Source organism: Bison bison, unplaced genomic scaffold (assembly GCF_000754665.1).
Source record: "Bison bison bison isolate TAMUID 2011002044 unplaced genomic scaffold, Bison_UMD1.0 scf7180017864041, whole genome shotgun sequence".
NCBI lineage: Eukaryota > Metazoa > Chordata > Mammalia > Artiodactyla > Bovidae > Bison > Bison bison.
The window spans coordinates 4863573-4882076 of NW_011494613.1; the positions used below are offsets into that span (position 1 = coordinate 4863573).

An 18504-nucleotide genomic window follows, 5' to 3' on the forward strand; every position below is an offset into this window, starting at 1 on the left:
ACTAGCTTTGTTTGTAGTGATGCTTTCTAAGGCCCACTTGACTTCACATTCCAGGATGTCTGGCTCTAGGTGAGTGATCACACCATCATGATTATCTGGGAGTCAAGATCTTTTTTGTACAGTTCTTCTGTGTATTCTTGCCATCTCTTCTTAATATCTTCTGCTTCTGTTAGGTCCATACCATTTCTGTCCTTTATCAAGCTCATCTTTGCATGAAATGTTCCTTTGGTATCTCTGATTTTCTTGAAGAGATCCCTTGTCTTTCCCATTCTGTTGTTTTCCTGTATTTCTTTGCATTGATCGCTGAAGAAGGCTTTCTTATCCTTTCTTGCTATTCTTTGGAACTCTGCATTCAGATGTTTATATCTTTCCTTTTCTCCTTTGCTTTTTGCTTCTCCTCTTTTTGCAGCTATTTGTAAGGCCTCCCCAGACAGCCATTTTGCTTTTTTGCATTTCTTTTCCATGGGGATGGTCTTGATCCCTGTCTCCTGTACAGTGTCACGAACCTCATTCCATAGTTCATCAGGCACTCTATCTATCAGATCTAGGCCCTTAAATCTATTTCTCACTTCCACTGTATAATCATAAGGGATTTGATTTAGGTCATACCTGAATGGTCTAGTGGTTTTCCCTACTTTCTTCAATTTAAGTCTGAATTTGGCAATAAGGAGTTCATGATCTGAGCCACAGTCAGCTCCTGGTCTTGTTTTTGCTGACTGTATACAGCTTCTCCATCTTTGGCTGCAAAGAATATAATCAATCTGATTTTGGTGTTGACCATCTGGTGATGTCCATGTGTAGAGTCTTCTCTTGTGTTGTTGGAAGAGGGTGTTTGTTATGACCAGTGCATTTTCTTGGCAAAACTCTATTAGTCTTTGCCCTGCTTCATTCCGTTTTCCAAGGCCAAATTTGCCTTTTACTCCAGGTGTTTCTTGACTTCCTACTTTTGCATTCCAGTCCCCTATAATGAAAAGGACGTCTTTTTTGGGTGTTAGTTCTAAAAGGTCTTGTAGGTCTTCATAGAACCGTTCAACTTGAGCTTCTTCAGCATTACTGGTTGGGGCATAGACTTGGATTGCTGTGATATTGAATGGTTTGCCTTGGAAACGAACAGAGATCATTCTGTCGTTTTTGAGATTGTATCCAAGTACTGCATTTCGGACTCTTTTGTTGACCATGATGGCCACTCCATTTCTTCTGAGGGATTCCTGCCCGCAGTAGTAGATATAATGGTCATCTGAGTTAAACTCACCCATTCCAGTCCATTTCAGTTCGCTGATTTCCTAGAATGTCGACATTCACTCTTGCCATCTCTTGTTTGACCACTTCCAGTTTGCCTTGCCAGTGTCATGGACCTGACATTCCAGGTTCCTATGCAATATTGCTCTTTACAGCATTGGACCTTGCTTCTATCACCAGTCACATCCACAGCTGGGTATTGTTTTTGCTTTGGCTGCATCCCTTCATTCTTTCTGAAGTTATTTCTCCACTGATCTCCAGTAGCATATTGGGCACCTACTGACCTGGGGAGTTTCTCTTTCAGTATCCTATCATTTTGCCTTTTCATACTGTTCATGGGGTTCTCAAGGCAAGAATACTGAAGTGGTTTGCCATTCCCTTCTCCAGTGGACCACATTCTGTCAAATCTCTCCACCATGACCCGCCCATCTTGGGTTGCCCCATGGGCATGGCTTAGTTTCATTGAGTTAGACAAGGCTGTGGTCCTAGTGTGATTAGATTGACTAGTTTTCTGTGAGTATGGTTTCAGTGTGTTTGCCCTCTGATGCCCTCTTGCAACACCTACCGTGTTACTTGGGTTTCTCTTATCTTGGGCGTGGGGTATCTCTTCACGGCTGTTCCAGCAAAGCGCAGCCATTGCTCCTTACCTTGGACGAGGGGGTGTCTCCTTGGAGGGAAGTCCTTAGTGGACTGCTAAGGACTTATCTGCTCATTGGGAACTCCTAATTCATTCTCCCCTGCCCTGCCCCTCACCTTTCTCCTTCAGTTACCATAAACTTGTTTTCTATGCCTGTGGGTCTGTGTCTGTTTTGTATCATTTTGTTCATTTGTATCGTTTTTTTAGATTCCACATAAAAGTGATATCATATGGTGTTTATCTTTGTCTGACTTACTTCACCTTGTATGATAGTCTTTAGGTCCATCCAAGTTGCTGCAAATAGCATTATTTCATTGTTTTTTATAGCTTAGTAATATTCCTTATATATGTATATACATGTACCTTTTTAGAGTTTTCTCCAGATATATGCCCAGGAGTGGGATTGCTAGATCATATGGTAACTCTATTTTTAATTCTTTTTAGGAACCTCCATACTGTTTTTCCATAGTGGCTGCACCAATTTCCATTCCTACCAACAGTGTAGGAGAGTTCCCTTTTCTCCATACCCTTTCCATCATTTGATGATGGCCATTCTGACTGGCGTGAGGTGATACCTCATTGTAGTTTTGATTTGCATTTCTCAAAAAATTAGTGATGTTGAGCATCTTTTCATGTGCCTCTTGGCCAGCTGTGTATCTTCTGTGAAGAAATGTCTTTATAGGTTTTCTGCTCATTTTTTTTATTGGGTTTTTTGCTTTTTGAGTTGCATGAGCTGCTTTTTTTATTTTGGAAATTATACCCTCATGGATCACATTGTTTGCAAATATTTTCTCCCAGTTCATAAGTTCCCTTTTCATTTTATGCTTTCCTTCACTGTGCAAATTCTTTTTTCACCAGGTATTTTGACCAGCGTGACTTGGCCGATGAGCCATCTTGATGTAGCTGATCTCTGAGGGATAGAAGATACTTGTGATGAAGACAGCCTGAGTGTGAGGAAGTGCAGTGCCAGTTCAGGTGCAGATTGCCTCACATTTTCAGCACTGTGTGAAGAGTCTTCAACTTAACCTGTGCAACTCACGTTGATCTTCAGAAGACAGCTTGTATTATTTTGAACATCTGAGGTATCTTTGAAAGATCTTACCCAGTTTTTAATGAATAAGCAGTTTTCTGTAATCACGTGCTTTTAAAGCAAAAGTGAAAGATTGATTGATGAAGCATCCTACACGGAAACTGTATGGTGAAATTGTAGAGGTCTTTGGTGCTGTTTTGTTGTTTATTTACATATACACATATAAACTTTTATTGAAAATATGTTTTGGTTACTCAATTTTGTTTGACTCTTTAACAAAACAAGACAGCAGACTAATGTCCTTGGTATTAGAATTAAGATGACCTAGTTTATATGGCATGTGTGGTCATGGTTAGCAACAAAGTTAGTCTCATGTTTTCTCTTTAAGCTCAGTATTTTTATTTTTAAAAGCTTTCTTGCATAAACGCAATTTTTTCTTTACAAATCATTTTGTGTAATACTATAGAAGGTCAACTCTTTTAATTTTTCTGTCACATCTTTTATCATATCACTTATAATTTTTCTACTTCTATATCAGGTGGGAGTGTTTCATACTTTAAGTGATGGAAGATCCAAGTAGCAATGGTTTTTCAAATAGGGATTTATTTTTCTCATATAACAAGAATCCTAGAGGAGCCGGCATTGGTTCAGTGACTCCACTCTACCAAGGTGTCCGAAAGTCTGTTAGTGTTTCCTTCATGGTAAGATGGCCACTGCAGCGCAGAGCAGTGTGTCTGTGTTCAAGACAGAAAAGTGGGGGAAGGAGGCAGAGCCTCCCACATCTGAGTCTTTTCTCATAAAAGCAAAACCTTCTCCAGAAATCCACAGCAGACTTGTGTTCATCTGTTGGCCTTGAATGTATAAATTGCCTCTAGCTTCAAGAAGAATGGGGAAATGAAATTGTAAGCTTTTCCAATCTTTCTAATGGGAAATGGAAAAGGAGAAGAGGATTGGGAATAAACGTGGATCGGGCCACCAATAGTTTTGCCACTAGTTATAAATGGAGCAGATATAATTTTATATTTTAATCTTTTCTACCACGTTGTCTTCCAAAGGTTGGTTTTGGCAGTGGGGGAGGGGGGTGGCACACAAGGGCTTGTGGGATCTTAGTTCCCTAACCAGGGATTGAACCCTGGGCCCTCAGCCATCAAAGCAAGGAGTCCAAACCACTGGACTGCCAGGAAATTCCCTCAAAAAACTGAATTTTAAATGGTAGCCTAGTAGTCTTAAGTTGTGTTTTACCAGAATTTAAACATTCTCTCATTGTTGGGTATTTAATGTTTTCAGTGTTAATCCAATATAGAAAATATCTTTATGTACAATTTTTCCTTTCTTTGACCAGAAGTTCCCAAGAGTAGGATTGAAAGTCATAAGATTCCAACAGTTAAGTATTGCTTTTGAAACTTAACTGAGGTTTTAAAAATTAAGAATTTATTTTTTTTCTCATTAATTCTGGCTTGAGAAGTTCAGAGCTGGTGTAGCAGCTGGCTCTAACAATATCTTAAATATCCTAGGCTATATCCAGATTTCTCTTTCATCAATCTAAGAGGATAGTTTTCATCTTTTTAGTTATGATATGGTTATCTCTTTGAATCTACATTCCAGGGAGGATAAAAAGGTACCACACTTCCTGATGTCTTATCAGGGGAGAAAAGTATTATAAGAAATCCTCAACTTACACATTATTTGCCAGAATTACAATATTTTCTACTTAGAATGAATGCTGGAAAATGTAATTATTGGTGAGTACATTGTCACTCCTACCAAAAATGGTTCTGTTAGACCAGAGGGGAGAAGGGCTGTTGAGTAGGCAGCCAGCAGTGTCTACCATGAAGAGTTTAGATTTCCAACCAATAACCACAAGTAGCCTTGTAATAGACTCATGTTCTTTGCTATTTGATCTTTACTGGGTAAGGCTAGGGACTGATTTATTAATAGTAAAGGTATAAAGTGGCAGTTATTGTTGTAACTAATGTATAACTTTTCCATGGCTAGTGGCTAAGCATGTAGTTATGGTCACTACTCACACAGAAGAATTAACATTCCTGAGGACTAGAAACAAAAAACGCAATTTTGCATGTACAGAAGACGTGGTATAACACTTTATATATAACAGTATATATACTGTTATATATAACATTATATATACTGTTTATGTATAACAGTATAACAATTTATACTGTTTTAATGCTGTTATACCTCTGTTTTCCAGCAAGCTGTAGGTCTCTAATATTTAACTGAAAACTTATTTTTGTAATAACTTAACTTGGCATAAGGATATTTTTCAGGAATGTAGAAACAAGGTATTTTAAGTCACAAATATAATTAGGCAGACTACCAATATAGCTGAAGGGTTTATCAAGTCTTTAACAAATAAAAGTGTCTTCTGATGTTAATGAGAAATTGAAGAGGAAAATTTTTCCAATTCTTTGACACAGAAATGCTTTAAGTTCATTGAGAAATTACACATTTTAAATACAGAATTTAGAGGTAATTATTTTGAAAATAGTAGCTACCATACAGTAGTTTAATCAGGTCTGTGGGGGTATGGACCAGATAAATTGGATTGCACCTATTTTTTTTCACATAAAGATTCATTACTTCTTTTGGTCAGGAGGACATTATGCATTCATTAAATTGTTTGTACTTTTATTGTACACTTTTTTTTTTTTTTAAGATTATTTCATCTGTGTCTCTTAGCAGAATAAGTCAGTTAGAGACTAAACTAGATGAAAAGTGGTTCAAGTTACCAGTTTTACCATGTGGGGACAAAAAGAATACAAATGCATTAGAAACTGAGAAAGATGAGTATAGCAGTATATAGTAGAAAAGCAGCCCAAATGGACCAAGACAGGTTCTGCTGACATCTCCAGGCTTAAGTTCCTTTATAGAGGTTTGGCTAGTAGACAAGGGTTGAACTGTCATCGTGGTTAGAATAGGCCACTGACTACAGTTTATAAAGCTACCTCACAGTTTGTCATTCATACAGTATATTTACTTTTGAAACATACATCTGCTCTTCAACACAAGTTTACTGTTCACTTAGGGCTGTTGATGACTATAATTAAAATGTAGTTGTACAGAAAGATACCCCAAAAAAATCTTTATTGTGGGATTACTTTAAACTGTACAATTTACTTATAACTTTCAAGTCTTTTGGATACACTCATAGTCATGTATATTTATGTTTATAATATATATTTTATATATTGCATGTGTGGTATCCTGTAAAAAAACAAAACTTTCTAAGACCAATTAACATCATTCCATGTAAGCAAATACATACAGCTCTATTTCATCCTTTTTACTGGCTGTACATTATTTCCTTGTTTGCCAGTACAAATCAAGTGCCATCAATGAATATAAGCAAATAGTGAAAATCCTTATACATACAATGAACATTTAGGTTGGTTCCACTTCTTGGCTATTAATAATGCTACAGTGGACATGGGAGTGCAAATAACTCTTTAACATCCTGATTTAAATTATTTGTAATGAATACTCTCAAGTGGGATTGCTGGAATATATAGTAGTTCTAGTTTTAAATTTTTGTGAAATCTTCCACAGTGGCTGTATCATTTTAACATTCCCACTGAGAGTGCAAAGGCTTCCAATTTATTCATATTCTTGCCAACACACATTTTCTGGTTTGGGTTTTTTTTAATGGCCATCCTAACTGGTGTGGGGCAGTAACTGATGGTGGTTTTGATACACATCTCCCTCATTGGTCATGATGCTTAGCATCTTCATGGACCTGCGTATCGTATAAGGGTCCAGTTCCATTCTTTAGCATGCGGATGTGTATTCAGTTTTCCCAGTACCGTTTCTTGAAGATATGCTATTAATTTTTTCTACTATTTTGCTTTATTTGATTTTCTTCAAGTCTTGAAAAGGCCTTCTCTACTACAAGATCATAAAACCTCATATTGTCTCTAGCACCTCATGGTTTTATTGTTTTAAATGTAAACCTTTGTCTTCCCCTCCCCCTATAGAAAAAAGAAAATTCAATATTCCCATACTGTTTCTCATATAACCTAACTTTTGCCTCACCTCTACCAAGACAGGCTTATTTTTTGGCTACAAGTGGTGGCACTAATGGTAAAGAATCTGCTTGCCAATGCAGGAAACACAAGAGATGCAGGTTCAGTCCGTGGATTGGGAAGATCCGCTGGAGAAGGAAATGGCACCCAAGTCCAATATTCTTGCCTGGAGAATTCTATAGACAGAGGAGCCTGGCGGGCTACAGTCCATGGGGTCGCAAAGAGTCAGACACAGCTGAGCACACACACACAACAAAATACACAAAAGGGAGACTGAACAATACACGGAATTTATTATAAAAGAAAAAGTCCAAAGGTATAGCAGTTCCAGGATTGGTTAGTTCAAGAGCACAATTCAGGTGCTTTCGAAATATCTGCACCTGCCATTCTCATATGAGAGCTTTCATCTCCATGCTTGTCCTTTCATGATCATCAGATGAAAGAAGAGATAAGAGATACACTAGATGAGCACTGACCTCAACCCACAGAAGCTTATGGGCCCATGAATACTGGTGTGACTATCGGTTCATCCACCCTCCTGCCCTTGGGGAAGACTAAAAGTAAGGGGAAAAAATACAGATGTTAGAATCTTCACCAGCACTTCCACATATGGAGAAAGAAACGGGAAGTCAAGACTGTTAACAGGAGTAAGTATAACAATTCCTTCCTCAAATACCTATTATTCTTTGGCTCTGGAGTCACTGAATTCACATCTGTATCCCACTTTATCTAGATCTATATTTTACTTTATTACATGAATGGAGCTTTCAAGAACTGAATTATATGAAAGTAAAATAAAGTTTTAAAGCAATTTAGGCAGTTAAATATATCACACACACACAATACACAATATATATAATGAAATCCTTATACATGCATAAAAACTCTTAATAGAAATAAATTATAAGCAATAAGATAATAAAGTTTAAAATTTAGTGTACTATTTGCTTTTTTAATAACTAAAACTCATAAACCAAAATTTGTTCATTTTTACACAAATATCTGGTTGGTGCATACTTTTCTTTATACTAATTTACCAAACCCTGAGTTTTGCTTCTCCATTTCTGGTTAGATATGTATCACTCTTAAGCAAATAAAAATATTTAAATAAGGGTCCTGCATTGGTGTTTAGTTATTTGAAATTAGGTTTTCATTCTGAATAGTTTCAGTGAAGTGTATGTTATAGTAGAATGTCTCTACCTGCTTTAAGGTCTGTCTTAAATTGATAAAATACAACCTTCCTCCTGCTTAAGAGTGTATCTTTCATTATACAAGTTAGCAAATAGCTTATATCAGTACAAATGTCCAACAATGTAATTAAATCATTGCCATCTGAAATACTTTATACAGGAATAATTTATCTCTTTACACTAGTAAAGCCTTGTATTTCAGTAGGTTCTTATAGCTTCTGTATCATCACTTGAAATTTACCTAAAAAGGAAAACATGAAACTCATTTTGATTTCAGGTAAAAGGTAAACATGTCTAAACATCCGTTTTCTGCTCTATTTAATAAGTTGTTTCAATCAAGAAACTTGCTATATCAAATGACTTTTCACACTTTGATAAAGTCAGTTTCATTTTTATCATGATTCTCTGGTTTGGGAATGAGTGCCTTTGTTTCTCTGATTTCTATATTTTAGGTGTTTCATTGCCAATTACTGTGAATAGAAAGGAAATAGAGTGATGCTCAAGCCAATTTTATTCTTGGTTAGTAGCTGTGGTGAAGAGATTTTTGAAAAGGAGTTTAGTGATAAAAGACTGCTTCTGCTGCTAAGTCGCTTCAGTCGAGTCTGACTCTGTGTGACCCCATAGACGGCAGCCCACCAGGCTCCTCCATCCCTGGGATTCTCCAGGCAAGAATACTGGAGTGGGTTGCCGTTTCCTTCTCCAGATAAAAGACTAGTTGGCTTTATCTAACTATATAATAGATGTATTTGAGAAAATTTTTTAAAATCTTCAAAATTATAAGGAAATTTGCTATCTTAAAATTTTCCTTTAAAAATTAAGAGTCACCCTTTAAGTTGTCTTATAAATTTACATTTCCTTAGGACATTTTCTTAAATCATTGTCTATTATGAACTTAAAAATCACTGACTATAAATATAAGTATGCTACATATTACTACATTGTGTTAAAACGGACAAGAGTAAAATGAAACGGTTTGAGCATTTTAAATGTCCTCTAAGTAACAAAAACAAGAAACAAAAGAACACCAGACCTGATAAATAAGGGTTAAAAACATTTGTTAAGAAATATGAAGTCAACTTACAGGCAGGCATTGAAGATACTTCAGCTGTTACAATACTTTTTATCCCCAAGTTTGATAAGCCACCTCTGATTAAGCCACATGTAAATGCTAAATACTAAAAGGAACAAAAGTGTAAAAAGTATTAAGGATTTACTAAGACAGTAAAGGTATTGATAAATATGACATTTAGTTAAACCTTGATAATAAGACACTTATTTGGAAAAGCTGTATAATAATTTTTCAAATTATTAAAAATTCTTATTATTAGATTTCCCAGCTCCTTGGCAACTAAACACGGACACATGACTTAAGCTCAGTCAACTCACTGGTCTAGTCCATGACCCTGAATCTACAGTGAGTGACAAAAACAAGCTGGAAATAGGTTACAAGAGACTAGAGACAGCAAAGGTGGCTTGTATCTACCATCAGTGCTGCTTGAAGGATTCTAACTAGACTCTTTGTGGAGTGATCTGGCTGCTTTAACTTCCCATGGTGCCTTTTTCTCCTCTAATTTTGGCCACACCATGTTGCATGGCTTGTGGGATCACAGTTCCCTGACCAGGGACTGAACCTGGGCCACAGCAAATCCTAACTACTAAATCACCAGGAGATTCCCCTAACCATGGTTCTTGCCTGTTTTCTGAGCCTTCCCATCAATTCTGTAAGCTAACTAATATGATTCCATTCAATCAAGATTGGTTTCTGCTTTCTACAACCAAGAATCTTGACTTGTTCAAGACTTATAGCCTGCCACAACAAAGACTTAATCCAGTTTAAAGCATCAAAGTGCCAATGTTGACAAACTCTGCTAAGGAAACAAGGAAATGGGACTAAGCCATAGCAGAGACAGCACAAAAATGAGAACCAAAAATCAAACAGTCCAAGGTATTTTATCATCTACATTTTTGTAGTGCATGATATTCAATAATATGTATGAATAATATAGAAATTATTTTATAATATACATAAATGGGTACTGATAGGCAATCAGATATGAAATCATGAAATTATAAACTGGGAGAGAACTTAGAGATTATTTATAATATACTGTTACAATCAATTTTATTAATAAGGAAACTAAGGTCCAGAGGGGAACTATAAGTTGTGGAGTTAGCTTAAAATCTAGATTTATTTGGTCCCAAGTTCATACTCTTCCCACTACACTAAACTGCCTTTGTGTTAGATAATTTAGGTGTGGACAAATTTTACAGATAAAAAGCAGCTTTTACATACTGCCCAATGTATTTTAATCATTTCAAAGGAACCTTTATATTAAAACTTGTCAGCTTTTCTGTAATACATCTGGCCTACTTCTTTATTCCTACTTGAGACTGAAAAAAAATACATGAAACCCTGAAATGCAGTTATACTTAATACAAAACATATATTCTTAGAAACAAATATTAACTATATTAAAAAATTTTTTAATTTATTGATGAATTGTAAATATAAACTCCAAGGTGAATAATTTTGTATAGGTAATACCAGTTTTTTAAGCTTGAGTATCTTTTCTGATGTATCCATACTATATTTGAGAATCTTATCATTAATCTACATTTTTAATGGCATTTAAACTATAGTGTTTCTTGAATTGGTCATCATAAGCCTACTTAGTTACAAGTTAATATAAACTATTTCAATATGATAAATATCTTTCTATTTCATAGAGAAGTATTTAGGCAAAAGGAACAATTTAAAAACATTTTGAATTCAAGTCTGTTATTAGCATTGTACTTTTCCCTACATTTCTACTTGTTTCATAATAAAAAACCAATCTTTTATTCTATTAAATACCTTTGATGCATGTTCTAAATATTGTTTTCCTGCAGACATTTGAGTAAGCAGGCGAAATTTGTTGTCCTGAAGTACATAGATGCCCTGTCCCAAAAATAGAAAAACATTCAAAGTCAATGTAATGTGTACTCTTCCCTTCAAAACAATTTAAGAATTTTTAAAAGTTATTAAAACTCTCCCTTCCATTGGTCAAATTTTCTTTATACAAAGAAGTGTTGCAGTGTTCAAGTTGAAGAGTTGTTCATCATTTATAACACTAATATTTACTGAATGCGTTAAAGATACTAAAGATACAAAGATACATAAAACGGTTCCTATCCTTAAAGAATTCAGTCTAGTGTGAAAGAAGCAAAAATACATTCTAGGTGAAGTTAGCAGCTATATCTAATTAACTCATACCTTGAAAGCCAATAATTGGAGTCACTTTTCCCCCTAAGCATTTCAAGTACTTCTAGGCTAAGGCTGATGTTATTTGAAAAAATGAATTCTACTGGTAGCTAAGAGATAACATTATTTTCATTTTTTATACTTCAGTAAATGCCAAATATATTCTAAATATCTCCTATAATTTAACAAAATAAGTCAATTTTTGCATAATCTCTCAGGCAACCTATTAACTTTTATATTAACAAAATATTTTAAGAATAAAAAATACAATGGCAACTGAACAGGCAAGAATTACAATGAGACTTCAGGAATTACTTGAAAGACAGAAATGTGATATATCTGTGGTTCTGCATATTATCACCACTAAGTAATAATAATGAAAGAACCAAGCCCTAAAAGTGTTATCATTCTGATATCTGCTACTTTTTAAAACTTAAAATTTTATGGAGAGAAAGGGACAGCTGTCATTATAGATAACTGCCCTTGTCTTTATTCACTATACCCTATTAGAGGAAAAAAGTCATGATGTATTAATAACAGAAACATTCCTAAGTTTCCGAGAAATTAAGTTTTATATAACAAGTAAATCACTAAAATAGGACATTTATATTAAGATAAAGGACTTTAAAAAATAGGCCTTAATTTATCTAAATACCTGATGATTTGTCCTTAGATTGTCGATTTGTTTCTTGAATACTGTAGTCCAAAAATCTTTACAAATGAACTTCATGATATCTAACTCATCCTTGAACCTTGCAGTATCTTTTGTAAACCTAAAAAGATCAACTAGAAGTAATACAGTACTTTTCATCCAGAGAAAGCAGGAGGGGCAAATTTTTCACTAATTTGCAAATGCCACAATAGCACTGAACATTTACTAACAGTCATAAAGTGATAAGTACCAAGCAAAGTAGTTCCCATTTCAGTGAATTCACATTCTGTTATATAATGATGGACTAAAATTAGTCTAACAGTAAGCAATTTTAGGTACAGCTGACATTTTTTAAAAAAAAGCTGAGCATGATCATGGTACTGTTATATAAAATATGAAAGAAAGGTCCCTCAGTCGTGTCCGACTCCTTGCGACCCATGGACTGTAGCCTGCCAGGCTCCTCTGTCCATGGGATTTTCCAGGTAAGAATACTGGAGTGGGTTGCCATTTCCTTCTCCAGGAGATCTTCCCAATCCAGGGATCGAACCCAGGTCTCCTGCATTGCAGGTGGATTCGTTACCACCTGAGCCATGAAGGAAGATCAGGAAAATATAAGAGTTCAGTTGTTTCAGATAGTGAGAAAGGAATACTATAAGAAATTGATCTATAAGTTTGAAGATGATCACATGCATAAACAGAGACTAAGGTACGCATTTAAACCATATTCCATTTAGGATAAAGAACCTACTTAGCTTAAGTAGGAAATGCAACAAGATTTTAGGTGTTTCAGCACACCAAAGTTTTGAGGAAAAAAATTTTAAACAAATACATATTTTCTTCAAATTTTGAAACATGAAAGTTGGATAACTGAGTTAAAATAGCATCAGACCTAAAAAGAAATTTCAATCTGTGAATAAAGAACAGAGAATAAATAAAATTTAGGAATTAAAATGAAAGTATCTCAAGTTTTATACAATCTTTTGAAATGGATCATCTTTGTTCATAACCTACCTGGAAGAAAATTTTCAAATCCATACTGCTCACCTTTCTATCAATCCTTGTCCCACTCGAAACCCCATGTTTTCCAGTTTAGTTATACAGCGTCCATTTTCCTATTTAAAAAAATAACAGTTTTGAATAATTTTAGAATGCCAGAATGTAAATACTTCACTGAAACATTGTGAGGAAAAGTGAATTACAGGTCATATTTGAATTTTCTTAATCATTTTCATAAAGCAATAAGATAAACAGAGAAGTGTTACTACTTTTCAGAAATGCCAAAGCCTCTTCTCAGTTACTCTTCCTGCTTTCCATTTTCAACTATTCTTTCCATTATAAAACTGAAGTCAAGGTATCGCTTTTGACTTTTTTCTGTCATTCCCTTTGTGCTGTCACTAAGTTCTGCTTCAAAATGTCTCTTAGAGTCATCCAAGCTTTCCATTTCCCAGTGTATCTTAGGTGGTGACCCCACCATCCTACTTCTGGAATCATGCAATTGCCTCACTCTTCCTTTGACAATCTCATCCACTCTTTAAGGCTTTAAATACCACCCATGTCAAAGACTCTCAAAATTCTCTGGATGACCTACAAAGCCCTATACAATCCAGACTCCTGTGCCTCTCTAACCTCACCTCCTCTTCTTCACTCACTCCATCCAGCTTCACTGATTTCCTTGCTGTCCTTAAACATGCCAGGCAGGCTCCAGGCAGCTCTCCATCTACTCACGTGACCACCTCACTGGCTTTAGGTCTTCACTCACATGTCATCATCTCAATGAGGCTAATTTCAGTCTTTTAAAACTACAGTATCATTCCACTTCAGAAACTACCTAACGATTCTCAAAGTGTGTCCCAAGACTAGCAACATCAGCATCACATGGGAACTTGCAAAAATTGCAAATTCTGTAACCCCACCCCCAATTCAGTGAATCAGAAACTGTAGGTATGGGTCAGTAACCTGTTTTAAGAAGCCCTCCAAAAGTGATTCTGATGTTCTAATTTCTCTGCTTAATTTGTCTCCAAGGAGCTTCTTTCACCATTTAACCTAATATACATTTTACTAATTTTATACTGTTCGTATTCCTCTATCCCCACCTACTAGAATACAGCAACAAGAGGGCAAGAAATTTTATATATTTTGAAGCCTTTGTCTTCCATAAACACCACAAGCCTCATTATCTGCTGAACTTTCTTCTAAGTACTCCACTAACAGGGCTGACTGCTGCTGCTGCTGCTAAGTCACTTCAGTCGTGTCCAACTCTGTGCGACCCCATAGACGGCAGCCCACCAGGCTCCCCTGTCCCTGGCATTCTCCAGACAAGAACACTGGAGTGGGTTGCCATTTCCTTCTCCAATGCATGAAAGTGAAAAGTGAAAGGGAAGTCGCTTAGTCGTGTCCGACTCTTAGCGACCCCATGGACTGCAGCCCTCCAGGCTCCTCCATCCATGGGATTTTCCAAGCAAGAGTACTGGAGTGGGGTGCCATTGCCTTCTCCGATTTATGCTATAGACTTTCTAAAAACCAAATTGTGTTGTTTCTCCATTGGACCATACAGCGCCACTCTGTTAATTTCCACACCCGTTTCCAAACATGCTCAGGTAGAATGACCTGTAAATCATGATGCTCTTTGTGAAACAATCTACTCTTTGTAGAATCACCCAGGAATATATTGATAAGCAGGAAATACGCTTATATGCAGACATTCTCAAATCTTAACTACGAATCACATGAACTTGAATTAAGCCCTAGGAAAACCTTCTGATGTTGCTACTTGTTCATTTACTTTGGCATCTATGAGTGCTCACTACTAAGTACCAAATTTTTAAGAAAAACTTAGGAATATTTTATCCATTAATGTAAAAAAAAATTATTCCCAATAAATTGCTAAATGTCCAGTTATTCAGTTATTAGATTTAATACCTCTTTGGCACAGTTGGAAAATTAATGATATGAAGTGTGAGAACATTAGTCTTTTCCTTGATTTCACTTAAACTTATGACTTCATGTCTAAAAAGATATATAAAGACCATCTCTGGATGATAGAATTATGTCTTTTGTTTACATTTTTTTATTATGAAAAATTTGAAGCACACTCAAAGTAGAGACTTAACAAACCCTCATACACTGAGATGCCAGTATGGATTCTAATCATCAAGCCTACTACATAACTTTTTAAAAATCCTTTTTGCTTTGTGCACTTACAATTTTTTCCCCACCATACACAAACTGCAATAGGAAAAGAAAGTTATTTTTAATGATTCAAAACTTTTGGATTTCCTTTCTCTTATGGGACTAGCACATCTCTCAAAATTATCAGTCACGATTAGAACAACCATTTTATTTTATTTTGGCTAACCCATTGAGGGGGGGGAAAGGGATTTTTAAAAAAAGGTTTTCCTGGGCAAGAGCTGAAAGAGGGAAAGAAAGTAGAAGAGAGTAGAATGAAGCAAGCTGATGCATATGTGGTGGGGCAGGGAGCAGGGATTTTATGATAAAAGAGTAAAAGAGGTGTGTTACTAATTATTCTCTGGGGAAAAGGATTTAAGGAAAGCTAAGTCCCTTGGACTGCAAGGAGATCCAACCAGTCCATTCTGAAGGAGATCAGCCCTGGGATTTCTTTGGAAGGAATGACTCTAAAGCTGAAACTCAAGTACTTTGGCCACCTCATGCGAAGAGTTGACTCATTGGAAAAGACTCTGATGCTGGGAGGGATTGGGGGCAGGAGGAGAAGGGGCCGACAGAGGACGAGATGGCTGGATGGCATCACTGACTCGATGGACATGAGTCTGAGTGAACTCCAGGAGTTGGTGATGGACAGGGAGGCCTGGCGTGCTGTGATTCATGGGGTCACAAAGAGTCAGACACGACTGAGCGACTGAACTGAACTGAACTGAACTCTACACAAACACAAATGTCTGCCATTAAGCACTAGCACTTAGCAAAGATGCTAAACATTAACTACTGGTTGTTAATGATGTTAAAGTCAAAAGTGTGTAATTTGGAAAAAATCTCTTATTACTGATGGAACTGAATAATAGACTTTGTGGGATTCCCTGCTGGTTCTGTGGTTAGGACTCACTGCTGAGGGTGTGAGTTCAGTCTGGGAACTAAGATCCTGCATGCTGCAAGCTGTGGCCCCCCCAAAAAAATAAAGGGATAAAATTTGCTTTATTTCCAATACTCTTCCTGATGTCTTCCTATTAATATCTCTAATGCATAATTAATACCAAAGACTGAACGTATCTCCCCAAAATTCATTTGTTGAAATTCTAACCCCCAGATGGTATTAGAAGGTAGGGGCCTTGGGAAATGATTCTGTCTTGAGGGTGGAGCCCTCAAGAAAAGCATTAGTGCCCATATAAAAGATACCCCAGAGAGCTAGCTAGTCCCCTTCCACCATGTGAGCACACAGCCAAAACACATCTATCTATAAACCAGGAGAAGGCTTTCACCAGACACTGAATTTTCTGGTGTCTTGACTGTACTTCCCAGCCTTCAGAACTGTGAGAAATGAATTTCTGTTGTTTATAAATCATTTTGGCATCTTTGTTACAGCCCCCTAAAACAGACAGTATCCTGCTTATGGTTCACAAACTGACAGTACCTCTTCCTGGATGTCCTAAGGTGCCACAAATTCAACCAGTCCAAAACAATTCAGTATTTTCACCTCTTCTTTATTCCTTCTCCATCCAACCCAATGGCTCAAGCTAAACACCTGGGGATAATTTTCAATTCTCATTCCTATACCTAATCAATTCTTAAGAGATTCGGCCTCCTATCTCTCAAACCGCTCTCTCCTCTTCTCTTTCTCCAGATCTGCATCATCTCCTGCCTGGACTCCTATAATAATGGAGCTTCTCACTACTAAAGGTTCCCTCTCCAGTCCAAAGAATACTTTAATCTTTCTGAAATGCAAATGGACTGTGTCATTCTTTTTAAAAATCGTCCACTGAGAAGGTCCATATTTTTAATCATACAAGGTTCTTTCTAGCTTCAGCTTTCAATACTTTTCACTCTCCACCTATTCAATCTAGACACAGTGAATACTCATATTCACTCACAAATATGTAGGCATATTATAATACTCATAAATATGTAGGCATATTAAAATACTCTACACCTTTCATTCCACTATGACTTTTCCTTTGCCTAGGATGCTTGTTCTGCCCTTACTTTCTACCCCTCTTTATCAACAGCATTATAAAAACTAGACCTTCTGACCTGAGCATGACTTTAGAATACTTTATATATGAAATCCTACAACTCCATTATTTCATACCACCCAATACTGTTAATTATTCATTGAACCCACATTCCCCAATGACTGTGAGGCAGGGACTTCATCTTATTAATCTAAGTGTCAGGCCCACAATACACTTAACATATTTTCTAAATGAATGAATTCTAGTGAATGAAGACTCACATACATTAGAAGTAACCTCCAGAAGAATGGGGCCATTGTTTCCTTCTTCATTACTATATCCCCAGCGTCCAGCTCTGACATATAAAGCACACTAAAATTTTTTACATTGTGTTTCCTAATCATAGTAACACATGCAGTTTCCTTTGCTTCGACCTCAAATCTCATTAACCTTCTTTCTCTGAGTTTCCTGGAGTGTTAGAGAGGGTTAGGGATGTGGAGGGAGGGACAGGATTCTCTGGCTAGGAGAGGTCTGTCCAGTGGACAACTGGAAAGTGCTGGAAGTGACACTGGAATTAAGTAGGGGTGCCAAAATCAGCAGTTAACTCTGCAGCAAAGCAGGGCAGGGACAACACATGGAAGGGACGAAACAGAAAATCTGTGGCCTGCTAGACACAGATATGGGACTGGACAAAAAAGTATCATAGAGTAGAAGACACGAAAGAGACAAGAATGCAAGACTGAAGACAGCTGACAGGTTCTAAGGCTTAGGATACCTGAAGGTGGACCAATTTGTCTACACTTCGGGAGAAGACGCGTGGCATGCGATAGGACAGGGGTTGAAGAAAAGAACTGAGTGGAAACAAGGAGTGTCAGGGCGTGTGGCAGCACTCACCACCTCCCCCTGCTCCGCGGACTTGTACACTCCAGACACCATCTCGTTATGCAGAAGCAAAAACAACGCCTCGTCCGCCATTTCCTGCTTATTTTTCCAAGCTCGGGGTTTCGGCTCCCGTTTGGGTCCGGCTTAGGGATTCTGGATAGCGCCCCAAATGCTTGGACAGCTACGCGGCTGGCTCAGTCCGCGGCCGGGCCCAGTCCGCGGCTGGGCCCTCGTTGCTAGGAGACCAGGAATCCACGCAGCTTCCTGAAGGTTGGTAATGGAACGAGTCTGGTCCCGGGGCGAGCTCACCCCAGGGCCACTCAGCCCTACGGCAGAACGAGAGAGTCTGACAGCAACGGGAACCAAACCCAGCCCGTGGAAACCCGATCCGGCCCCTAGGCCGGGAGGTGAAAAACAACATCCGGTCCCCTCTACCCCGGCATTCCGCCAGC

The 18504-nt window shown here is 37.3% G+C and overlaps 2 protein-coding genes across 3 annotated transcripts in view; one reads left to right on the top strand and one right to left on the bottom strand.

The window, feature by feature from the left end:
- GEMIN2 (gem (nuclear organelle) associated protein 2) overlaps positions 1-3148 on the top strand; it is a 22177-nt gene extending 19029 nt beyond the window's left edge. Inside the window, exon 10 of the mRNA XM_010835328.1 lies at positions 2735-3148. Coding sequence (XP_010833630.1) covers positions 2735-2774 — 40 coding nt within the window. The 3' untranslated portion in view covers positions 2775-3148. The remainder of the gene's footprint in view (positions 1-2734) is intronic.
- Positions 3149-7217: 4069 nt separating this feature from the next.
- On the bottom strand, positions 7218-18466 carry TRAPPC6B (trafficking protein particle complex 6B). Of its 2 annotated transcripts, none has more exons than XM_010835331.1 (6): positions 18065-18466; positions 13074-13141; positions 12033-12150; positions 10991-11074; positions 9218-9311; positions 7218-8377 (listed from the first exon to the last, which is right to left on the bottom strand). In XM_010835331.1, the coding sequence occupies exons 1-6, from the start codon at positions 18143-18145 to the stop codon at positions 8346-8348; spliced, it is 477 nt and encodes a 158-aa protein (XP_010833633.1). In that variant the 5' UTR covers positions 18146-18466; the 3' UTR covers positions 7218-8345. The 2 variants fall into 2 exon arrangements, with proteins under 2 accessions (XP_010833633.1, XP_010833634.1); XM_010835332.1 differs by lacking the exon at positions 18065-18466 and adding an exon at positions 17946-18015.
- Between the last annotated feature and the right edge of the window lie 38 nt (positions 18467-18504).

What these genes read in the sequence shown, in the direction of transcription:
- TRAPPC6B (XM_010835331.1), bottom strand. Translation starts at nt 18,145, where the DNA reads ATGGCGGACGAGGCGTTGTTTTTGCTTCTGCATAACGAGATGGTGTCT. An exon ending in GGACAAGGATTGATAGAAAG is followed by an intron (nt 12,151 to 13,073) that starts GTGAGCAGTATG and finishes TGATCTTTTTAG; the next exon opens with GTTTACAAAAGATACTGCAA. An exon ending in AGTATCTTCAATGCCTGCCT is followed by an intron (nt 8,378 to 9,217) that starts GTAAGTTGACTT and finishes TTTCCTTTTTAG; the next exon opens with GTAAATTTCAAGTGATGATA.